Raw genomic sequence first — 24672 nt, 5'->3', positions numbered from 1 at the left:
GGATCAAGTGTGGGAGCTGGAGGCTCAGGTCAGACCTAATGTCCATTCTCAAGTCCCTTCTCCAGCAGACTACTAGAGAATGTCTTCTTACTGGACCTGATCCTGCAACCCAGTGAGAAGCCTTGTGGAGACTGTCTTAGGTCGCCCAAGGACAGGGCTTGTTACCTGTGGGCCTCTCCATACCACACATTCCCTAATGCAGCCTTCAAGAAGTGCTAATGTCAAGACCAATGTGGGATGGTGCCTAGGCAGGAAGCCCTGACTACTTGCTGATATGCCTTACTGTGCTGGCAACCTTCCCCAACTACCTCAGCAGTCACCTCCGAGCCCGGCTGCACACTAGCCACACCAAGAACACACCAAATGACACCACCACACTTGGGGCTGAATGTTCTTTCCAAAAAGTATCAAATACACACAGTCTAGATATGGCAGGGAGTCAGAGCCTGGCTGGGAACCTGCATTACACACCCAGGGGCCCCTTGGCGGAGGCAGGCAATTTAACAATGGGTCTGCAAGTCAAAAGAGAGAGAGCTGGTTAGTGGGATGAGCTGCAGGGAGGGAGACTGGAGTACAGGCCTAGCCAGCGCAGTAGGACCTAGACCCTCACAGCATCCCTGCCTTGGGCTCCTTTCCCAGGAGTCTGACCCAGGGACGTGTGGAGGACTTGGAGGCAGCCCAGAGGAGCCTTTTGGGCTCCAAGCCTAAGTGTCCTCAGTAACGGAAGCATGTTTCTTGTCCCGGTACTGCCTCTCCCATGGGCTGCTGTAAGGAGCCCTGCCCAACAGGCTGAGTACTAAGATCCATCATGGCCTCTGTGGATTCTCAAGGTCCAGTACATACTGGACATAGTGGTCAGGCTGCTGTGTAAGGCCCTGTGCTGGCAAGCATGTGGAAGTATGTGGTGCCCACCAGGCTGCTCTGACAGGGCGGGCAGGGTCTGGGCCTCCCTGGGTATGTTCTTGATATGGGTCAGGCTTCACCTCTCTTCTCTCCCTTAGTGTCTGGGCTTGGGTTGTCTGGTCACTGGGTGGGCACCTTGTTGAGGACCAGCCACCCAGAGTCCCCAGACAGAGCTCAGCAGACATCCGTGCCCTACTGGCCCTCGCTGGTGCTGCTGGGGCTGGCTGGAGGGCTGCTACACAGGATGGCTGGGCAGAGCTCAGACGTACTCTCGGGCAGCCGTTGAGGGTCCAGGGCGATAGGGCTGTGGGTTGCTGTTGGTTCTCTCAGGCTCCGGGCAGGTACAGCAGAGGAAGGAGCCCCCCAGCATGGCCAGGCCGGCGGAAGCCCAGCCTACAAACAGAGCTGGGCCGAATTCATACCTGTAGGGGGTAGGAAGACTGGCATCAGGTGTGATGCTGCCACAGGCCTTGCCTTACCCTAGGCCTTTCAGAGGCCTCCTGCTTTCCAGCTGGGGGATGGACGGAGAAATTCATGGGAGCTGGAGTTCGAGGCTCACCTCACCAGCAAGCCTTGCCCATCTCCAAGTGCACTGGTGTGGATGCTCACCAATCCCTGCGAATCCATACCACCACTTGGGGCTGGGGGCGGCCTTGCTCTGAGCAGTGGCAGGTTCATTCCCTCATCTGGCCAGTGGAGGGGGCATGGGAGGGGCCTTTGCAGTCCAGATAAGTGGAGCAGAGCAATCGCTGCCTTTTTCTCACATAGGCAGGGCGAGAAAGCTGGCAGCTGCCGAGTCCTCAGAACTACTCTCTCTAGAAGGCTGACTCCTCAGCTTGGCACACAGCTCTTCCACATCCAGCCTTGCTGGCCGGCCTGGATCTGCCAGTCTCAGCTCAAGGCATTCCCTCTTAGAAGGCCTCCACCTTCAGGGCCAAATTCACTTCCTGGGAGCCTTCCTGGATGTTCCTCAGTGTTCACCCTGCCCTGTGCCACACCCTTGCCAGGAGGATGAGGGCAAAGGCTGAAATTCACCTGTGTTTAGTGTTCCACACAGGCAGCTTTGAGACAAAGACTGCCAAAGGTAAGAAAGTATCCAGCCCCAGATTAGCCTCTCCATGTAGACTTACTTGGCTGGTCTATGTGGCTGTATCCAGGGCTGAAGCCTCACACCCGAAATCTTTTCCTCTTCCCTCCCCATCCGTGCCCCCTTCAAGGAACACTCTGAGTACAAAGGCACAGGCATCATCTCATCCCCACTCCCTCTGGAGCCCCTCCCTTTTACCCAGGATGAAGAGCAGGGATCTCCCATCGTAACCGCTGGTTCCTACTCCATCTACCCTTTCCCTCCATTCTCATCTGCTTGGGCTCCTGAAACGGCTGTGGTCTATGCAAAATCCACCTTGGGCTTCTGCAACCAGCAGAACTAAAAACAACTGAAGTGTACGGGAGCCTCCAGGCCCAGGCACATGGCTAAAATGATGAACTCGCATGATGTTGCCAACCCTCAAGCACAGGAAAGCTGGTCATCAGCTTTCTGGCTTCTCTTTACAGAAAAGGAAGGCGTTGAGATACCTAGGGGTCCTCCATAGGAGTTCTGTCTCCAACCCAGGGTCTGGCCACATCCACCTGGAGCCAGGCTCCAGAGCTTCTTAGGTAGCAGCTGGGGCCCATTTCCCATTTCCCCCTGTCAAGAGATGGTTGAACAAAAGTGGGAGACCCAGCCCCAGCGCTCACCGGGCATTGACAGGTGTGCTTGGGTTGAAGAACTCCTGGGTCACCAAGGTGGCATACCATGACACAGCAGTCAGCGTGCAGAGACCTGAGGACAAAGCATGGGGTGCCCATCTCAGCGGGCCCCTGGCTGGCTAGGAGGGCAGGGCCACCTGCTGTGGTAGCCTGGAGGATAGAGGAGGAGGTAAAGGCACTCACCCGCCAGAAGGAACAGGGCACCACCGGAGATGGCCACGCGGCCCTTGGCAATGGGGTTGCTGTCTCCAACCCGAGTGCACTTCATGCCCACAACGCTAAGGACCATGGCAACAAAGCCCAGGAGCACAGCCACCACCATTAATGCTCGGGCTGACTGGATGTGACCTGTGGCAGGAGTAGGACCGGGACAGTACTGAGTAGGGCTGGGAGGGAAGGAGAGGGAAAGGCTGGGGGACATTGAGTAGTAGCGCATGAGATCTGAACTGTGGTGGAAGGAGGCCATGACTGTGGGGGTCTGAGGACTGCATTTTTCACTGCCCCTTGACGGGCCCTCTGAATAGTACTCAGAAGTACAATAGTTTGGGGCTGGAGTGGTAGAGTACTTGCCTAGCATGCATGTAGACCCGGGTTCGATTCCTTGGTACCACACACAGAAAAAAGCTAGAAGTAGTGCTGTGGCTCAAGTGGCAGAGCTCTAGCCTTGAGAAAGTCCAAGGACAGTGTTCAGGCCCCGAGCGTAAGCCCAGGACTGGAGAAAATTAAAAAACTAAAAAGTACAATAGTTTGAATTCACTTATCTGTTTCTGTCTCTTGAACCTGGGTCACATACAGCAGGAAATGGACAGCTCTTCCTGGGACTATTTAGGCTCAGTGAAGGGAGAATAGAGTTTCTGAGGCCTGGCTCTGCTCAGCCTACCCCCCCCTCCACAAACCCCCCCAGGAGCTAGTCTGACCATTCACTTTCCTTCACCTGTGAATCACTGATGGTAACTGTGTGCCCGGTGCTCCAGAGGGCTCAGGGCAGTCTAGGAGGCTGGCTAGCTCAGAAGACCAGGGTCCCTGAGGGAGGGTGAAGGCCTGCCTGGATTGGAGACTGGCTTGACAGTCTCAACTATACAACCCAGGAAGAAAGGGGCCTGTGCTGACACCATCGTGTGTGTGTGTGTGTGTGTGTGTGTGTGTGTGTGTGTGTGTGTATGTGTGTGTACCTTTGTGCTAGCATACTTGCCTGGGTGGCATGACTGAGTAGATGTGTGTGCACAAGTGTGTGTCTTTGGGCAAAGTATGAGAAAAAAAGGAACAAAGGGCTCTAAAGGAATTTTGGAGAGCCAGGTCCTCATCTCACTCAGCCCTTCTGTGTCCTCTAATGCTCCTCTGTACACATGAAAACTTCAGAGTGCAAAAGGTTTGGTGGCTTGCAAGGTTATGGGAGCAGAACAGTGATCTGGACCCTTGAGAAGCCCAGGTGCATTTTTGGCTACCCACAGAAAGATAATAGGAAATAATGCTGGGGCTGGAATAAAGGTCCAGCACTGATAGAAGACTGAGGACATCCACTCAAGACCCACCCACCCCCCAACACCCTCCCAAGTCCCCATCACCCCTCCTTGGAGCCCACAATCCCTCCCAGGTCCATTGGCCCAAGACCTACCGTCGAGAGCAAGCAGCGAGTCATAGAGCTTGCACTGCACCTGACCAGTGCTCTGGGAGGCACAGGACATCCAGAGCCCTTCGTAGAGGCCCACGGCGGTGATGATGGCATCTCCTGCATAGGAGGACTGCTTCCACTGAGGCAGCGCCGTGCTGGCAATAATGCCCACCCAGCCACCCAGAGCCAGGAAGTAGCCCAGGAGTTGGAGGCCTGAGTTGGCCATAGTCCAGGGGAAGGGTGGAGAGTCCCAGGACTCAGAGCTGGGTCAGGAGGAGCCTGGGAAGCACCGTGGTCATGGCCAGGGGAGCGGAGCAGCTGGCTCTGGAGAGCAGTAAGTGGTGGAGGCCAGAAGGAGCAATGGCCGCAACCTCTTCCCCAGCAAAGGCACTAAGTCTGGATTCTAGAATGCAGGGGGAGGCCCAAGGGCTGGAAAAGGCCAAGGGCCCGCCCACAGCAGCTGCCTGTGCCAGGCAGGGTCCCCAGCAAAGTTCCTGCCCAGCTCTCTGGGGGTGGAGGGCGGGACCTAGGCAACAGGTGGGTACCCTGATGGAGAAGGAGGGGCTAGAGAATGACCCCTGTGACTCTTAAGGCCTTTCTGGCTCCTACAGGTGCGTGATGCAAGGATCCCCAAATTCTCACAATTCCTACCCTGAATACCAGCCCAGTGACATGAACTTTGCTCTTGCAAGGCTGATCTGCCCCTTGGCGTTTCTGCCCTATGACTTAAAGTTAGAAAAGAAAATGAAGTCCAGCTTGGAGCAGGTAAAACTAGAGTTGATTTTTGTTTTTGGTACCAGTCCTGAGGCTTGAACTCAGGGCCTGGGCACTAGGGAAAACTTTTTTTGACGAGAGTGCTAGGGTGAGATGTGGAGAGACTGGTCTGGATATTGGCTGTTGGGAAGAAGTCCTGGCTATCTGGGAGCATGTACATCAAAAATAGGGGAGGCCAGGCAAGAAATATGTCCTTTGGAGTCTATTGGCAATCTGAGGTGGGTCACAAGAGGGAACCTTTTGTGCCTGGGCCAGAGCTGGCTGCAGGTCAGCACGGGGCCTGTCTGGTAGCTGGAGAATCAGCTCTAGCTTCCTGTCATCTGCCTGAAGGAAAGCTCAGCCCAGCCTGTTAATCCCCTTGCTGACTGGGTTAGCTTCTCCTGCTGGGACCTGGGGCAGTAGGGCCCTGGCCCCCAGCTCCAGGACAGCCTGGACTGGTAGTGGCCTCTGTGCATTCCTGGGGGTCAGCCTGTCCCTCCTAGACCCCCGCCTGCCCCATCCTCTCAGCCCTCAGGAGCAGGGAATGTTTAACTCTCCTCTGTCTCATTAGCAATCCCCTCACGCTCATTCCAGCCCCACGGGCTCAGCGTGGGTGCAGGAGGAATGTCAAGCCCCTGTTCCCACTCCCGCAGCCCCCTGGCCGGCCCCTGCATCTCCAGCAGCCCACCACCCTTTCCTGGACTGCACTGGGGGAAAGCAGGGTACTGCTATGCCACAGCCAGCTCCCTCCCCACCCCTCCCCACAGCCTCAGCCCCTCTGCAGGGACAAGTTCCCAGCCTGCTCCCTGCATTCTTCACGTGGCTATGCAAACGAGGGGGTGCCTGGCACTGGCAGACAATGGCAACCCTGTGTGCCTGCCCAGGGTGTGGGCTCTTGGTATGGCCTGCAGCTCCAGCCCAGGCTGGGGGAATGGTGTGGGGGGGTAGGGTGGGGTAGGGGTGGGGGTTGTTGGCCTGCAGGGCTGTACCCTGGGTTCCTCTTTGGTCCACTTTGCTGCAAGGCTCAGAACCATGTGGGTCTGTGTTCACACATCCCCATTTTCTGGGATGGCTTGCCAATCCCAAAATTCCAGTGAGGTTTTAGAACAGTGGCAGATAGTTCTGAGTTCAAATTCTGCTGCCACAGTAGGACAGTGGGTAAACCACTAGGAACAGAGAATGTGGAGTAAGGAGATACAAATACAAGATTCTGGGGAGGCAGTGGGATGCTACACACTAAGGTGTCTACTCAGGCAGTCTTTCCTGGCCAGCCTCTAGGCCATAGCAGGATATTTGGTGTTGGTTACTGCGGCCCCTCCCCCACTCCCTTGTCCTTCTGCCTTTTGGAGGGAGTAATTTGGTGCTCGAGGGAAGGCGACAGAGAGTCTGTCATAGATGCTCCCTACAGAGGACTCTGCTGATGACACTGATGGCCTCAGTGTCCTTACCCCTAAACGGGCATCCAGTATGGAAGTGACTTTTGGGGGATGGGAAGGGGAGAACACATGGCAGCTTCTGGGCACAGGTTATTCCAGCAGCTAGGGCCTCTCTTGCAAGCCAGGCTTAAGCCTCTTCTGCCTCCAACCACGGCCTCTCTGTAAAGAATACCCAAGGATCTCAGGAGCTTTGTGGGGATGCCTGTCTGCCTTTCCTACCTACCTGATATCCTTGAGCTCAACAGGGGACTCACCACAACATTCCCATCTTCCTCTGAAGCGCTTCAGGTCTTTTTGTTCCTTAAGGTTTTGAGTATACTCTGTCCAAATGTGCTGCACCTGGACCACCTCCTTCACCACTATTGCATTGCCTTCTGGAATTCAGGTCCTTCTTCTGAAGTGATACTCCCCAACCTGGCTCAGCTTCTCCCCCCACCCCCAGACACCTCCCACTGCTGGAGGCCCTGCAGCCCAGTGACTCCCAGGCATGCAGGGAGAGCAGGGAGAGCAGGAAGCCACACAGGGTCCCACCTTCCTCCCAGAAGAGCAAGTGCGGGCCCTGTGAGGACCACACATCATGGTTTCAAAAATAGTTTCTCTTCTTACAAGAAACCAATGGTTGTGGCTTTGCCTCTGACATTGAAATTTATGTGAGAAAAAAAGAAAATCCATGTTTTTTTTTTTTTTTTTTTTTTTTTTGCCAGTCCTGGGGCTTTAACTCAGGGCCTGGCACTGTACTTGGACTTTCTCAAGGCTAGATCTCTACCATTTGAGCCACAGCACCACTTCTGGCTTTTTCTGGTTATGTGGTACCAGGGAATTGAATCCAGGGCTTCGTGCATGCTAGGTAAGCACTCTACCACTTGGCCATGCCCCTGGCCCTATCTGTGTATTTTATTGGGCAAAACCTTAGCTTTCTCAGCTTGCTGCAACTGAAAAAAAATTAAAGGGTTGCAGTTCCCTGCATGGACCATAAGATCTCAGGACTCAAACAAGATGAGAGATGATGTTGGAACCACAGAATGCTAGGAGGGCCTGCTCTAGAAGGACTGGCCTGGCTGGGCTCCTCACCCTGGAGTGGTAGACTACCTGGACTGAAGACTCCTGGCCACTTCCAGCAGTGCCTGAGGAGGGTGTGGTCTCTGAATATGAATTGATCATTGACTTGGTTCAGATGAGGATTTAATGTCTTTTCCTCTCCCCTAGTGAGACATTTAAGACATGATACATGTCCAGCTGCCTTCACTGCTGGGTAATAATCCAGCACATTCCCTGCAGCCACTAAGAAACGTTGGAAGTTCACAAGTGTTGCTGGTCTTACCCCAACTCCATTTGAAAGTCCCACATCATCCAAAGACGCAGGACCAAGATGACTTGCCTCAGACCTCACAGATAGAAAGCTGCACACTAAACGAGTCTGCCTGCCCAAGCATGGTCTGGAATTCTATAATAGTGGAATTCCCACTCATGGAGCCTGCTAAGCCATCTTCTGCTATTTGAGAACAGGGTACACCTTAACACAGAGCCAGAAACTTCTGCGCCTGCTGGTCTAAACACTTCAAGGGAACCTAGGTGGTGCCTGGGGCAGTCCAATGGTACTGTCATTTGCACAGTTCCAGGTGATCTGCCAGCTTTCTTGGGTGTGCTTTTTTCATTCCAAGCAAGCTCCTATCATTGCTACCATGCCTTCTACATACTTTACCAAATACAAACTAAGTGATGACAGTGGCATCCCAGTCAGGACCCTGCCATCATCCCTGTCTCCCAGATGATTTGTCCCAGTCTAATTCTATGTATTTATCTGGTCCTGCTGCCATTGAAAGCCTTGGGCCTTTGGTGAGCTCAGCAGAGACAGTCCACTCTCTGCATGTGCCGAGCATACACTGAAATCGCAAGTTATTTGACTTGATGTAGAAACTTTTGGAAATCCAGAATGAGGCTGATGTTGATTTCTGTAATGCTGAGTCTTTATCGAGCCAGGTGATGTGTGGACATTCTCTTGTCCATACCCTTGGACGTTTGGGGCTTAGTCAACAGGGAAACATAGAGCTCTGGTGAGGAAGCACTAGCTGCCAAGTTGGGAAAGGTCAATTCAATCAGTCCAGTGCACAGGTAAAGTTCATGAACCTTCCTCTCCTGCTTCCTCCAGTCCTCCGAACAGTGCGTGGGTCATGCAGGTAGGATAAAGGGGACCAATAATGATGATGAAATAGTGACTATCTGGCCTGGATTGTTTCCACAGAAACATTAACACCAGTACTATCCTGGCTTGAAAAATAATCATTTCTTGGGTGGGCTCCAATGGCTCACATCTATAATCCTAGCTACTCAAGAAGCTGAGATCTGAGGATCAAGGTTCAAAGCCAGCCCAGGCAGGCAAGTCTGTGAAACTCTCATCTCCAGCAAACCAGCAAAAAGCTGGACATGGAGCTCAAGTGATAGAGTGGCAGCTTTGAGCAAAAAAGCTCAGGGACAGTGCCTAAGCCCTGAATTCAAGCCTTCAAGCCCTAGTCGAAGTGTGCACTTGCACACACACACACGCACACACACACAGAGCGCATAAAATACAAATGTATGAAATGAGGACTGGGGCTTATGTTGTTCCTTTCCTTAAAACTCAGCACCAGGCATTTAGGTGCTGAATAAATATTGGTTGGCTAAATAATTACTTGCCTACCAGTTCCAATACTGCGTACCCTGTGGCATCTCAAACACAGTAAAGGTGCTGGGCTTGGTGTCAGGCATGTCGCCAGAGGAGCTGAATCTCTAGCTCCATGATCTCTGTCTCTTACAGGGATGTCAGAGGCCCCCAGGTACAGCTGAGGACAGCCGACAGAACAGGAAGCATGTGGCAACATGCCAGAGCCCTGCTGAGGGCTACTCCTGCCAGAAGAGGATTAGGAATAATAACCATTCACCCGGAGCTTTATAGTTTACACCCGACAGTCCATCTGTGCCACACAGCTGTCCAGAGGACAGGCAGGGTAAGGACTATGATCCTCCATACAGAAGACAAGGTATCTGGGTTCAGTGTTTGGCCTAAGGCTGCCCATGAAGTGGCCAGCTGGGTATTGAAGCAGGCCTTCTCTAGCTGCTCTGGCCACTGAACACTGCCCAGAGTCATTTTTACCAAGCAGGGCCTCTGGGCCCAAATGGACACATTTCTACTCTGTGAACAAACCACCAGAGGAAAATCCATGGATCATTTATTCTTTGGTGTCTACACAGACACTTAAATACTAGGCCGCTGTCATGCAGCTGTTGTGCAGGGCCAGGGTGGCTCTGGGCTCTGGGCTTGCGTCCTGAGCCTTCAGTCAAACCCAAAGAAAAGCAGTGTCCTGCCATGTCCACTCAAGAGCAGCGGTAGCACCATTCAGAAGGCTGGGCAGGATCCCCTTGGCTCCATGACCCTAAGAGGCTGGCCAGTCCAGGGTACAAGACAGAGCTCCTGCTCATACCAATCTCCTCCACATGTGACCTGGACACTCGTCATAGTTCATCCTTGGCTCTCGATTCCTTGCCTGAGAGAGACTCTTCACTAGGTTGGGGGAAGGGCTGCTCTTGGGGAAGGTCCATCTCTTCTGGGCTGAATAGCATCTTCACCAGGTCATCTGCCTGCACTCTGTCCTGCAAGGGTAAATGTTGCCCACTCAGAGGGGCCCTGGGACAGATGCCATGCCTCCTCTCAGCTGCTGCTTCCTGAGAGAACGATGAAGATGCCACCAGCGGGGCTTGAAGCCTATCTCCTTCCCAGTGGGCCCTAGGCTGATGAAAACAGATGAAGAGGGGCCCAGGGAGAGACGAAGGGTTCATCGCTGTGCTCAGCTTGCCTCCCACCCCATCTCGTCTCTGATTCAGGTAAGGAAGAAAACCCAGGAGGACAAGGCAGTGTGAGCAAGCACTCTCCTGCGCCCGTCACTCCAGTGACAATGCGAGAGGTGGGTTCCACAGCCCAGGGTGCCTTTCACAACTTTGCCACTGACAGTAGGATTTGGGGACACAGGAAGTGAACCAGGATGCTTCCAGGAACAGACCCCAGAAGCCCAACTCCTCACCCGCTCGCTGTGTCGAGGATCCAGTGTGAACCACAGGGCGATGGCACAGCGCTGCCCCCTGGTGACAGCCTTCACTCCATGTGGGTTTTCGGTGCCTGAAGAGAATCCCACGGCCCTTCCACACTGGGGCTGCACCTCTGCCTGAAGTGGATGAAAGCAGGAGTACATAGAAGAAAGCAGGAGTACATAGAAGAAAGACTCCGGAAAGCCACGGAACACAAGGAGCCAAGAGCCAGGGCAGCTTTAGTTTGGCTGTTCAGAGGCCATTGCTAAAGGCCAGCTCTCGCATCTCAAAGCCCCTGCTTAGGGGCAGAGGTATCAGCTCTAGCAAGCAGGTTTCTGTTCCCAGCAAATGAGGACAAGAGAATACTCACTGTCACAGTCTTGGCATCTAGTTCAGTGAAATAGAAGTTTCCTCCATCGAAATCCCCATTGAGGTAAAGGATAGCACTAGGAAAGGCAGAGATGGTGAGGTACGACGTTTCTCTAAGTTGCAAACATGGCCTGCAGGCTTCTCAACTCACCCCAGAGACTGGATCATGCTCTTCTGGGTGCCCCAGTGCCAAGCCCACTCACACCTGCATACTCACCCCTCCACCTGGAGGCTGAGGAAGGGAACAGACTCTGGGGATGGTTACTCTGGCCTTTGCAAGGGCACATGTGTACGGAGGGTGGGAAAGCAGAGTGTAGGGCAAGCACAGGCCTGCTGCGAGCCACACCTGCTACTGAACTCACCTGTAGTCCCGGAAGGTATAGGCAGGGGGCTCCTTGATGCACACCAGCGTCTCGGCATTCAAGATGCAGTTATCCACGTGGACTGGGTGGCTATTGTCCTTCCTCTCAGCCTGTGCCTCTGGGGCCAAGGTAACCCATAAGTACTGAAGCATGCAAGATACATTGCAACGCTCCTGCTGGGAATGGGTAGGGGCTCTCAAAATGGGTTCCAGAGAACTGGGAGTAGGTGGTTTCTGGCCAGCCTCAGCTTAGGGGTCAGGACATCACAGGGGCAAGCAGGGTAGAGCCCACATGAGTACAGGGCTCTAACAAGGCAGCTCCACCAGGTGGGCTGACTGCAATTCCTCCACACTATGGTCATGCTCGGCCTTGGCTATCACCCATGTGTTTGCACCAGCACTGCAACTAGAATGGAGGGCCCTGACTCGATCTTCCTCTCCTCAGTGTGCAGCACGGTGCTGGCGGCCTGGGGACAGCCCACTCAAGGGGAGGGGCCGTGGCTCCACCCACCTCTGATTGCAGTGCGGCACACCAGGTGGGAGTAGGAGAAGTAGAGCGGGGTGTCCAGGCGGAAGTAGGACTCCATGACGCGCCTCACCTTCTCAGTCACATTGTAGTACAGGTGGGCACTCTGAAGAGGAACTTTACCTTCCTGCCCCAGCTAAAACAAGAGACTGGTCGTCAACTGGCTGGAACACCTCTCTCTGGGCTGCCAGGGGCACCCAGGCACTAGGCCTGATGCTGCCAGCGCCCATCATGTTGCTGATAGAGGCACTGTCTCTCTGCCACCTCTACATTACCCTTTCCCTTCTTGTTCTGAGTAACCCACACGTAGCTCCCGTATGGCTCTCTGGACTCAATTATTCTTCAGAAAGCATCCCAGCAGCTCTGAGGATCAGCTCTGTCCTGCTCACCTCACTTTATTACATTCCATCTAACAACAAGGATTCAGAAATTTGCCTCATTCTGCATAATATACCCACAATCCCTTGTAGCTGGAAGGTTAGCAATCAAGTGTTTTTGCTCCCCCCACTTACTATCCCCACTCCTCCCCAAAGCTTGAGCTTTCCCTTCCTGCTGCCACTCAGACAGATTCTGCTCCCCTCTGCTCCCTACTCCACAATGCTAAGGAACTACTTTACCTTGAGGGCTTTGAAGACAGTGACACCATAGAACTTCTCGTTGGGGGTGTGTGGGGAGGTTTGACCTCGATAGCCATCTCCTGAAGTTGCTGCTGCCTAAGGGGTACAGAGACAACAGTTAGCCAGGGCAACTGAGGTCTTGAAAAGAGAGTAGGTTATGCCTAACAGGTACTTGGAAGGCAGATATCAGACAGAGCCTGGGGAAGAAGATGCAGTGGTTCCTTACATTGGTTAGTCTCTGCAGCTCCTGACACTCATTTTCAGAGATCAAGCCATCCATCACAACTCGCTGGGAGCCATTCAACACTTTGGAGTTCATGGTGAGACTGATGCCTTCATACAGCAGCGGGCCCCCTGAAAGCAATGGCAAGGTTGGCTAAACCCGCAGCAGCTGTCTGTCATCATGGTAACCAAAGAAATCTCTCCGTCACTTCCAAAACCAGTGTGTCAGAGGACAGATCTTGGAGCTCAAAGACAGGATTCCAGTCTTAGTCTTAGCTCCACCACCAAAAAGGGCTAGCTCCTGAGCCTTAACAAACTGAGTACACTGTATACATACATTCTCAAAATAGATGCTCCAGAAATCAGGAAGAACTGAGTTTGATCTCTAACTTTCTCTGCCTATTCACTGTGTGACCTGAGCAAGTTGTTTAACCATTCAGGTTAAATTTTAATTAATTAACTAGTATGTTTTTGGTGTTTTAAATAGCATCCACCTTAGAAGTTTGATGTTAACAATAAATAAGTCTGAAGCTTAGCTTAGTATGTAGCTTGTAGTTGATGCTCAAAAATGGCTACCGTAGTATCTCCAATCATGATCACCATTTATGTAAAAAAAAAAAAAAAAAAAAGGATCTTAGCGTCTGCCCAATCCACCTTGAAGTGGTTGTGACAGAGAGTTGTGAGCACAGGGCCCATGAAAGCAAAGGGATGCTGAACACATTCCTTCACATGTTGATCTGGCTAAATTTACCACCATCAATCTAAGCAGTGGGAGGACAAAGGCTAACATTTTTCCCTAAGGTGCTAAGGTGACTCTCTGTGTTGACATCATATACTCAACCATCGACATGCCAAGGCCAAAAGCAAGGGGCTAACACTTCCCCACAATCATGCAATATCCAACTGAAGGCAGACTGCTGCAAAGCCCACTGATGACCAAGGAAGATCCAAGGCAACCTTTGTATGATGCATCTAATGTGCTTTCCAGGGCAGAGATGATGGGATGTTTATTAAGAGGAGGGACAATGTGTGGGCCAAGGGCAGGCTCAGGGAATAAGGAACAGCTCTGCTTTCACTTGATATAGAGGAGGGGTGGAGCACACAGGTGAAAGCAGGCTTGGGAAGATGGGCCTAGAACAGAGTGGAGCCGTCACAGTAGGTGTTCCCTAGTCTGGAGGTATGGACAAGGGAGGCAGAAGAGTCAAAAGACATCAGAGGTTTTGAGTCCTGGTATCAGGAGAGTAGAGGCAGTCAGGAGCACAGGGGTTTGCAGTGCGGAGGGAGGGTTTGGAAGGACGAGCTTTATGTCATCTGTAACTTACTGAAGTGAACACACTAGACTAGTGTAACTGTGATCCAGGAGTCTTCTTAGACAAAGGCCCTTTCTCAGAGCTCTCTAAAAGCAACAGTTCTGTTGGTGAGTTTGGAAAGACGCTGAGGCAAAGGTAATTCTATAGATCTACCATGCCCTGCTTGGGGGGAGAGGGGGTATGCCACCTGGTCAATGTGGGGAAGCCTGCCAGGCTGGGTTCACAACCATCGTCTCACCTTCCCGGGTCAGTCTGCTAACATCCAATGACTCCTTGGTCTTCTCTTCCACAAGGGTCTCTATCTCCCTCATAAGGTTGCCAATCTCCTGGGAGATGCGGACAGCAGTTTCCCGTTCTGACCTGTGAGCACACGCAGCTGAGGACAGTGCTGAAGTCAACTCTGACTCCTACCCTACTTCCCAGCCTGAATCTGCCCGCCCCTGCCCAGGAGTTCCCATCTGCCTGGGCACAGGAAGCCTCAAGTGCTTCGTCACTGATCCAATCATGCAGTTTCTTCAAGGCCCTCACTTCTGTTTTTCTTGCAGTCTCTTGGGAATGATCTCTTCCGGAGTCCATGAATCCTGCAATGTGTCAGGATAACAAGCACAGTGACTTCATTAACCTTCCAGGACTTAATGCATGCAATGAGACCTCTGGGAGAAAGGTGCCTCACTCTGTGCCCTCAAGGTTGCAGGGCCCAGGGTCCCTCTCCATCTGCCTCTCATTTTGAGGTCCACATATCCCATGCTCAGCCCAACAGCCTGCTCCTCAGAGTGGCACAGGGTGCCATTCCCCCATGTTTCTGAGCTCTTCCTCCCTTTCCCCTCCCCTCTCCTTCCCACCCTGACTCACTGGATCCACAAAGGGAATTCCAAAAATGTCATAAGCGAAGAAAAGCAGCTCCTTCTCCAGCAGGCTGCGCTGTATGTACTCCTGCGCACTCTGAGGAAACAGTGGGGAGGAATCCTCTGGAACCCGGTGTTGCTCTAGCCCGGGGTGGTTCTGGGTGGTTCTGCTCAGTCCTCCCAGGTACTCTACACTGTCTTGGGAGACCAGGGCCTCCTTTCCTCACCATCATGGGATGTCTGCTCCCCACTTTGGGTCACAGATTTCAAAGGGTTCCCCCTAGCACAAGCCTTCTGAGGCTGACATATCAGGTTTCCCATGAAGGGAAACAGCCTCTGACAGAGCTTCCATTAATCATAGAACAGAAGATCAGGGACAGGAGAGTGGCCTAGTGGTAGAGTGCTTACTTAGCATGCATGAAGCCCTGGGTTCAAGTCCTCAGTACCACATACACAGAAAAAGCTGGAAGTGGTGCTATGGCTCAAGTGGTAGAGTGCTAGCCTTGAGAAGGTCCAGGGACAGGGCTCCGAATTCAACCCCTAGTTCTGGCAAAAAAAAAAAAAAAAGATCTGACGACCCTCAGGAGATGTACAATGTGCCTCACAGGAGGAGTCCTGGCTTCCAGGGAGTCACACGCAGGCAGGGAGCCAGGTGGTGGGCCTTTGCTTGGCACGCATGTCCTCTGTCAGCTCTGTGCCAGCACTGATCTCATTGTTCAGGTGGAGAAACGGAAGAGCAGAGAGATGTGCACCTTGTTTAAAGTGACACCCCAGGAAATAGGGGAGCAGAGACCTCAAAGTCCTCAGGCTCACGTGCGTCCTTCTCCACCGCCCCTCCAGCTGAGCAGACCCTACCTTCCCGCAGGATGGAAGCTACAGAACAGCCAGGCCACCTGCTCTACCCTCCCATGTGTACTCAGGAGGTAAGGCTTACCCTGGCAGGGAAACTGAGTCCTTTCTGGGTCACATTTTTCCCTAGGTGCCCTGACATTCCAAGCAGCAGAAGGAAGCAAGAGAAAAGACATGGTCAAGTGGAATCAAAGGTGAGACAGTTCAGGGAGAAGTTGGTGAGTCCCATCAGCTGCTGTGATTACTCATGAGGAAAATGGAGTTTTCTCCTAAGGACTTTACATTATTGGCATCCTGTGACCCTCTCCATCAGTCCATTGAAGCCAACTCCACTGCTGTTCACTTATCCACCAACATGAGTTTCTGTCAGCTATGTGTCAGCAACTATGCCAGCAGTGGGAAGAGTCACCACTAGCCAGCTACAGGCCATTCACAAGCTGTTTCCTCTATATGTCCTCACATGTTACAGTGGGCAGGGGAGAGCTTACCTCATAGGGAAGCTGTGCAGATTAAATAGGAAGGATGTCTGAGACCACCCTCCACAGTGCTTAGATGGTCAGAGTCTCAACCTTTTATCTGGGAAAAGTTCTGGTTAAACATGGTGGATTGACTACATGGGTTATTTTCTATCCATTTGCTAGACTAATTAATACCATTAAAGGGTAAAAAAAAAAAAGCCAAAAACTGGGCTGGGAATGTGGCTTAGTGGTAGAGTGCTTGCCTAGTGTGCATGAAGCCCTGGGTTCGATTCCTTAGTACCACATAAACAGAAAAAGCCAGAAGTGGTACTGTGGTTCAAGTGGTAAAGTGCTAGCCTTGAGCAAAAGAAGCTTAGGGACAGTACCCATGCCCTGAGTTCAAGACCCAGGACTGGAAAAAAAAAAAACACAAAAAACTTAGCCAGGTAATGGTGGCACATGCCTATAGTCATAGCTACTCAGAAGGTCTGTGAGACTCTTCTATCCAATTAACCCCCATAAAACTGGAAGCGGAGCTATAGTTCAAAATGGCAGAGTGCTAGCCTTGAGCAAAAGCAGCTCAGGGACAGCACTCAGGCCTTGAATTCAAGCCCTATGACTGCAAAAAAAAAAAAAAAAAAAAGGCAAGACAAAGAACTTGGCCCAAGAGGACAACTACAAAGAAGCTGAACTCCACGTGGGAGAACTGGGAGGACGACTGCTCCTGAGCATTTGGGAGGAGGCGTGGTCTCCCCCGAAGAGTAACAGTCTGCATACTGCCTAGACATTCTCTTCATTTTACAGTGAGATGGAGAAGGCACAATGGGGAGGAAAACAGAGAGAGAAAACAGGTGACCCATATGAAGGGAATAGTGATGCCAAATGGCATCATGTCCAAGTGAGGCTGCCCAGAGGAACAGAGCAGTCTGCTCTCCAGTTGCTGTTTTTGTGCCAACTCAGTGATGCATGTCTGTATCCAGAGGATGCTGTGAGACTCAACGTGTTCCCTAAGTTCTCTGTAGTCTTTCCTCCTCTAAGGGACAAGCTGAACCGAGACACCATCTCCCCCTATACTGACAGCGACTCTTCTGCCCTCTGTTTGGGGCTCACCTGACAGCTATTGCCCACAGAAACAAGGCTCTCACCTCACGGGGACTGATGGAGTTGGCCTGTTCTTCTCCAAGTGTAGCTGCATAGTAGGCCAGATTCTGGTTCATTACTTCGTCATTAGGGAAGAAGAGGAGGTATGTCTTGGCACATTCAATAGCTTGTGTATAATTATCAACTGCAAAGGAAGGAAAGAGGTTGCAAAGAAAGAATCTAATCCTGGAGACTAGAAACTCACTCGGTGTGCGGTCTCCATAAACCTTTGAGGTACCAACAATAGGTCAGTGGCTTTTGCTACATAACTGATGACCTGGTTCAGAAAATGAAGTTACAGAATACACACAGACTACATAGCTTATTTGAACATGTTCTATGTCCTCAAGGCTGAATACTATTGAAAGATAAAAGAGCCAGAACTTTCTGCACACCTTCATCTTTAAAAATTTACAACCTAAGATGAGGGGTGAGGGAGGGGGGAAGGGAAATGGGGACCATGACAAGTGAAAGGGTATCAATGTGTGGGAATTAAGGCACCATTTATCTGGCAAATATCATGTAACCCTTCTATTAATTACAATAAAAAATATATTAAAAACAATTCACAACCTAGGCGGGGAGTTTGGCCTAGTGGTAGAGTGCTTGCCTGGCATGCACAAAGACTGGGGTTCGATTCCTTGGTACCACATGCATAGAAAAAAGCTGGAAATGGTGCTGAGGCTCAAGTGGTAGAGTTCTAGCCTTGAGAAAAATCCAAGGACAGTGCTCAGGCCCTGAGCTCAAGTCCAGGACTGGCAAAAAAAAAAAAAAAAAAAAAAATGCCAACATACACTCATTAAACCAATTTCAGAACTATTCTCCTGTCCTCTACCTTCTTTTTTTACTATGGCTTCCCCGCCCCCCCCCCCCCCCCCACTCCTGAGCTCAGGGCCTGAGCACTGTCCTTGGGTTTTTCTCAAGTCTAGAGCCCTACCACTTGACCCACAGCACCACTTCTGGCCTTTTCTATGTGTGTGGTACTGAGGAATCAAACCTGGGTCTTCATTCACGCTAGGCAAGCACTCTACCACTAGGCCAAACTCCCAGTCCTTCCTATGGCTTTTTAATACAGAGAAGACAATGACAACAGTAGATTGCCTTGTAGGTAAGCTAAGTCTTGTTTGTATAATTCTCCTCAACTCAGATTTTATATATGTATGTGTATGTGTATACAGTATACATACATATAACACATACTTATGTCTCTGTGTGTGTGTATATTAAACTAGTTCTGGGGTTTGATTTCAGGGCCTTTTGCTTGCTCAGCTTGTTTGATCAGCTTATTTAATTGGCTTGCTTATTCTGCTGGTACTCTACCACTTTAGCCATGTCTCTGGTTTTTGCTGGCTATCTTTTCGAGATGGAGTCTCTCTGACTTTTCTGCCTAGGCTAGCTTTTTTGGGGGGGCAGGGGGAGGGAGGGTTGTTTTTTGTTGGCTGTTGGGCTTGAACTCAGAGCCTAGGAGCTGTCCTTGAGCTCTTTTGCTTAAGGCTAGCCCTCTACCACTTTGAGCCACAGTGCTACTTCCAGTGTTTTTTTTTTTTTTTTGTCAGTTGTGGGGATTGAACTCTGGGCCTGGGCACTGTCCCTGAGCTCTTCAGCTCAAGGCTAACGTTCTACCACTTGAACAACCACAGCCATCACTTCCAGTTTTCTGATGATTAATTGGAGATGAGCCTCACGGATTTCCATGTGGGGCTGGCTTTTTCCTCAGATCTCAGTCTCTAGTCTTGAGCAAAAGAAGATTAGGACACTGCCCAGGCCCTGAGTTCAAGCCCCAGGACTGGCAAATAAAATAAAACAAAATAAAATGTGATAGAAAGAACAAGACGAGAGGAAAAGGAAGAGGGAGAGGAAGGAGAGAGAAGGAGAAAGAGGAGGTAGAGAAGGAAAGAAGGCGAGAAGGAGGGAAAGAGAAAGACAGCGAGAGACAAAGACAAGAGAAACCAGAGAGAAATCCTGAAATCCCCTGTTCCATTTTCTGGTTGCTGGACCGGTTTTCTGGGCCACAGGCTTGTAACAAAGTACCTACAGATCATGTACTGTCTCCCACAGCCTCAGAAGAAAGCAGACTTGTTGAAGTACAATAGCTGTAGGTCTGGCTTCACAGTTACAGCAGCAAAGAAAAGAGGGAGGGGAAAAAAGCAAGCCTTACTGTTATAATAGGCAAATTGCAGGTAATTATAATGTGAAGGGAGGAAATCTTCAAAAGGCTTTTCTCGGCTTGGGTGGGAAGCCAGCTCAGTGACACAGTTCTGCTTACAGCTGAGGACTTGGATATAATGATCTGAAAGGAACCAAAAGACAGGGAATAATTATGAGGTTAAGTTTCAGGATGCAAGTTCTGATTAAGATGGACAAATCTCAATAGACTCCCAGACTTAAGAAACTTAGGAATGAGGTTGTACACGCTCTATCCATATCATCAGGACCCCAGTGACCGCACAGCCCCGACGGAGTTGCACACACCTGTTATGGCCTGGAAGAGGTCGGCATTGTAGTCCAAGTAGTTGTAGCCATCATAGTCATAGGGCCCTTCGCAGAGAGCACGGCATTCTTCATCGGCCACAAAGTACTCTTGTAGAGCTGCCTCCAGGTGGGGCACCGCTTCCTGTGGCTGCTCCTCCGAGTACAACCGCACTCCCAGCCGAAACTCATGCTACTGGGGGAAAAGAGCACTCAAAAGCAGGTCCCAGAGGAAGCCCTCTGGCTTGCACTTGGCCACCATCACCTGGGTCTTAATTCCAGCTCCTCAGTTATGGATAGGAAGGGGTAAGTAACCTGGGTGACTGCTTCAGAATGAAGGCTTTTCGTAAATTTCCAAACACCTAACTTTTAATGTAGGAGAAAGACGTAAGAGCATTATAATTCTTACATTTTTCTGTTTAGCTTAAAGTTTTCAAATTCACATGATTTTTTTTTTTTTGGCCAGGCCTGGGGCTTGAACTCAGGGCCTAAGTACTGTTTTTGAGCCTTCTCAAATCTAGAGCTCTTCCACTTGAGCAGAGCCACAGCAGCACTTCTGGGATTTGAACTCAGGGCCTGGGTGCTGTCCCTGAGCTTTTTTTTTAAGTTGTATTCTATTGTTGGAGTAAGGTATAGAGGGGTTACGGTTACATTCGTCAGATAATGAGTACATTACTTCTTGAACATTGATACCCCTTCTCATGTTTTTGCCCCATCCCTGAGTTGTTTTTGCTTACGAATAGCACTCTACCATTTGAACCACACCTCCACTTAAGCTTTTGGGTAGCTAACTGGAGATAAGAATCTCGGGGACTTTCCTGCCCAGGCTTGCTTTGGATCCTGATCCTTAGATCTCAGTCTCCTGAGTAGCTGAGACTATTGGCCTGAGCATCAGTGCCTGGAGAAGGAAAGGAAGAAGAGGGAGACAGAAAAAGTCAGAGCAGACATATTGTAATCTCAGAAGTACTGGGAGGCTAAGGTCAGAGGATTGTGAGTTCAAGGCTAGAGTGGGCTACATAGTGAGCTCCTGTTCCTCAAAAGAACAATTATACACAAAAAGAGAAAAGCAGGGGATTGGGGGAATAAAGAGAGATAAAGTCTTCTTCACCATATGAGGTTTGGCCTCCAGGTCCTTGAAGTCGGCCTCCTTCACTCCAGACATGGTTTGGTAGTAGTCTAGGTTTTGCCTCATCTCCATGTGCTCAGGATTGCCCACAAAGAAGGTGTGTGCTGCTGCTACAGCTTTCTCCAGCTTATTTATCTAGGGTGAAACACAAAGTTATAACTCACATTCTTAGCCTCCCAAGCAGCTAAAAAGGAGTGAGCCACTAGCATACAGCATTTTTTTTTTTTGCCAGTCCTGGGGCTGATAACACTCTATCAGTAGAGTCACAGCACCACTTCTGGCTTTTTTTTTTTTTTTCTGTTTATGTGGTACCGAGGAATCAAACCCAGGGTTTCATGCATACTAGGCACGCACTCTACCACTAAGTTACATGCCCAGCCAGCATCCAGCTTTGTCTGGTTGTTAGTCCCAGACTGGTCTGGAACTCCCAATCCTCCTGTCTCAGTGTCCCAAATGCTGAAATTACAAGACTTTACTACCATTCTCAACTATTACATCCGAACTAAAAGTTTACTGTGCAATCCACAGTAAACAGGAAATCCCAGCCCCTCTGAGACTTTCTGAACCAGTGTGCCCAACTTGTGCCAGTCCTAGAAAACACACTTATTGCTTACTGCAGGGACCACATACTGGAGTATTGAGAGCACAGAGAGCTGGGCAGATTGGCAGCTGTTCCTAGAAGCAGGTTTAGGGCTTCCCAAAGTACATAAGTTTCAATTGTATAAATGTTTTATTTTAAAACAAAGAGCACATTGTAGGAGTGTGATAAAGATTAACTGCCTGAATAAGAGTTTTAAGAGTCAAATGTGTGTAGTGTCTGAGCTAAAAAAATTTTTTTAAGGCTTCAAGGATATAGGAATAGGGCAAAAAAAGCAGTTAATAATTCAACTGTACCTAAAAATTCTCCTTGAATTTTTTTTAATATAAGATGAAATCAGTTAGGTGCACAACTCATCACTGATCTCCTAGCTACTCAGAAGACTGAGATCAGAAGATCATGGTTCAAAGCCAGTCTGGTTAGGAAAGGCTATGAGATGCTCTTATCTCCACTAAACTAACAAAAAATCTGAAGTCTAGGAAATGGAAACAAGAGGTTTTTCTCTTTGTTATTGTTTTAGTTTTCTCCTTGTCTTGTTTGCTTATTTGTCTTTGGGAGGGTAAATGGAGGGCACAGAAAAGGAGGGACAAAAGATGTACAGATGTAGCAGTGGTCCTCACTGGACACCATGTTGAAAATGAATGACACAACTTGTGGGTGGGGATGGGAGGGAAAAACTGGGAGAGAGTGAGGGAAGGGGTGACAGTGTCCAAAAAGAAATGTATTCATTACCTGACCTATGTAACTGTGACCCCTCTGTTCATCACCCTTATAATAACAATAAAAAAAGAAAAACTTAAAGCCAGAAGTGGAGTTGTGTCTGAAATAGTAGAGTGCTAGCCTTAAACACAAAAGCCCAAGGATGACATCTAGGCCCAGAGATCAAGCCCCATGACCAGCAAAGAATAAAAATTGTAAAATTAGGGTTAATTTATTAGTCATAGGGCTTGAACTCAGGGCCTGGGTGCTGTGTTTTCTGCCCTGGCTGTCTTCTAACTGGGATCCGAAGATCTCAGCCTCCTGAGTAGCTAGGATTTCAGGTGGGAGCAACCAGTGCCTGGCTCTGGGTTCATTCTCAATCTGTTCTCTTCTCTCAGACTTTTTTTACATTTTAGACACTGGCATGTGACTTCTTCCATTGGATTCTAGTGGATAAAAGTATGATCTCCTAGTTCTTCTATTTACACTGCCACCACTTTTTCCTTTCCAGACTTATTCCCCGTGAGTTCCAAAATTAGTATTCTGAAATCCAATTTTAATGATAGCTGTCTGAAAAATTCTCCTCCAAAGCTGCCTGGCCTTACTTAACTTTCTTTTTGTTTTTCAATTTTTTTTTTATTGTTAATACAAAAGTGATGTACAGTCACTTCTCCGGCTGCTCCCCAAACCCATTCAGACATCAGTCACAGAAAAGTACTTTTTTGTTTTACCTCTTCTAATTTCTCTGAGACAAAACTAGATTGTCCCTCCTTGGTAATCCCACAGCCTATCTTCATGCTGGCACTACAGTGACTCTTAGCAACAAAGCAAGACAAAATAAAGAAATAAATATGCCTGTAATCCTAGCTACTCAGGAAGCTGAGATCTGAGGATCGCAGTTCAACGCCAGCCTGGGCACTAACTTCCATCAGACTCTTATCTCCAATTAATCACTAGAAAACTGGAAGTGGGGCTGTGGCTCAAAGGGTAGGGTGGTAGCGTTGAGCTGAAGAGCTCAGGGACAGCACCCAGGACCAGAGTTCAAGCCCCATGACCGACAAAAAAAAAAAAAAAAAAAAAAGAAAGAAATAAATACCTTCATTACCTGTCCAATAACTGACTTCAATAACTGTCAAAGAATTTTAAGTAGTACGCTTAAGTGACATAGCCCAATTAGTTTGGATTTTTAAGTCCAGTACTCCTCCCAGTAACTAGGAGGACTGGAAGAGAACTGCACAGCAGAACGCCGACATAGATGTGAAAATCGGAGGTCCCTAAGTGTCTCTGTCTTTAGGCCTGTTAAACATGGACATAGTAGATACACAGCACAGCTCATCAGTAAAATGGGACTAATAACACTTACCTCGCAAGGACAGGGTAAGGAGCAGGGCAAATGAGCTAATAAACGCCAAAGGCTTAATACAGGGCCAAGGAGTGCATGTTCCCAATCATCACCACGATCTCCGAGCCCACTGGTATGTCTGCACTTGGGACACTGGCATCCTTAGAAAACACTGTTTCTTTGGAACTGACAGACTAACAAGAGGGTCCCCTCCACCCCCACCCCCTCCTACAGGAAGGCGCCAGGCAGCCCCTGCTGGCGACGTGGCAATCCCACGTCCTGAAAGAGCGCTGTTGGATTCGGCAGCTCCAGGAAAAGCATCATTGGAGAACCGACCGGAAGAAAGACATTGTACAAAGTTACTGGCTTCCTCACTTGGACACTTTACAATGAGAGACCCAAGCTGCCGTTTCCATTCCCTCAAGGAGCTCAAACCCCAGGGGTGGAACTTTGGGGTTAGAATCTGTCGATGAGAAAAGAAATGCGAGGCGGATCTCCTGCGGGCAGGCTCCCGGGCCAGGAGGCCTCCCAACCCTACCCGAGACGGCCCTCCAAGTTCCCCAGTGTCTGCGAACACTCCGGGCCCTCCAGGAGTCCGATCGCCCAGTCCCAGGCAAGTCCGCACCTTGAAGTAGGCGACCTGCAGGTAGTTGTAGGGGCTCCGCTTGTGGAACTCCAGCTCCAGCTCTTCGCTGAGCGAATGGGCGGCCGGCGGCCCCAGGCAACGGCGCAGGCAAGCGGCGCGGCGCAGCAGGGCCCCGAAGAAGCCCAGGTCCTGCAGGGCGGCGGCGCCCGCTGCCTGGGCTAGGCTGGGGGACGAGCCGAAGTCGGACTCCCACGGAAGGTCCGCGGCACACCGGGTGCGGCAGCGCAGGCGCAGGGCGCGCAGGGCGGCACGCGAGCGCAGCGCCCGCTCCATGTTCAGGACCACCCCGGCCCAGTCCCCGCGCGCGTAGGCCGCGGTCCCCTCCGCATAGAGCAAGTCAGGCGCCGGCATGTCCAGTCCTGCCTCAGACTCCACCTCGGCCCGGGAGGCGGCGGCGGAGGCCGCCAGCATTACGGTTAGAAACCGCCACACGAGAGATGCCATCGCCTCCGCGGACCTAACGGGGCCCCGTGACACCAGCCGCGGACGCCTTAGTCCCACCCCCACCCACCAGGGCTCCGCCCCCGAAAGAAGCCCCGCCTCTCAAGCCCTCCTGGGTGGCTAGTGCCTGCCCTCTTTAGCT

The 24672-nt window shown here is 50.6% G+C and overlaps 2 protein-coding genes across 3 annotated transcripts; both read right to left on the bottom strand.

Annotated features, from left to right (window-relative positions):
* Positions 1–292: 292 nt before the first annotated feature.
* On the bottom strand, positions 293–4609 carry Cldn19 (claudin 19). Its single transcript, XM_090333784.1, has 5 exons — positions 4268–4609; positions 2836–3000; positions 2641–2725; positions 1173–1325; positions 293–512 (listed from the first exon to the last, which is right to left on the bottom strand). Exons 1-5 carry the CDS (start codon positions 4488–4490, stop codon positions 464–466), a joined length of 675 nt encoding a protein of 224 aa, XP_090189910.1. The 5' UTR covers positions 4491–4609; the 3' UTR covers positions 293–463.
* Positions 4610–9635: 5026 nt separating this feature from the next.
* Positions 9636–24578, bottom strand: P3h1 (prolyl 3-hydroxylase 1). Of its 2 annotated transcripts, XM_090335064.1 has the most exons (15): positions 24069–24578; positions 20787–20939; positions 19682–19871; positions 19368–19499; positions 17215–17354; positions 14770–14859; positions 14446–14498; positions 14156–14277; positions 12612–12739; positions 12386–12481; positions 11754–11904; positions 11244–11361; positions 10883–10958; positions 10509–10649; positions 9636–10080 (listed from the first exon to the last, which is right to left on the bottom strand). In XM_090335064.1, the coding sequence occupies exons 1-15, from the start codon at positions 24531–24533 to the stop codon at positions 9943–9945; spliced, it is 2193 nt and encodes a 730-aa protein (XP_090191190.1). In that variant the 5' UTR covers positions 24534–24578; the 3' UTR covers positions 9636–9942. The 2 variants fall into 2 exon arrangements, with proteins under 2 accessions (XP_090191190.1, XP_090191191.1); XM_090335065.1 differs by lacking the exons at positions 9636–10080; positions 10509–10649; positions 10883–10958 and having other exon boundaries at positions 11259–11416.
* Between the last annotated feature and the right edge of the window lie 94 nt (positions 24579–24672).

This window comes from Megascapheus bottae, chromosome 6, assembly GCF_031878675.1.
Source record: "Megascapheus bottae isolate mThoBot1 chromosome 6, mThoBot2.hap1, whole genome shotgun sequence".
NCBI classification, from domain to species: domain Eukaryota; kingdom Metazoa; phylum Chordata; class Mammalia; order Rodentia; family Geomyidae; genus Megascapheus; species Megascapheus bottae.
This window is presented reverse-complemented; position numbering and strand designations above follow the sequence as displayed.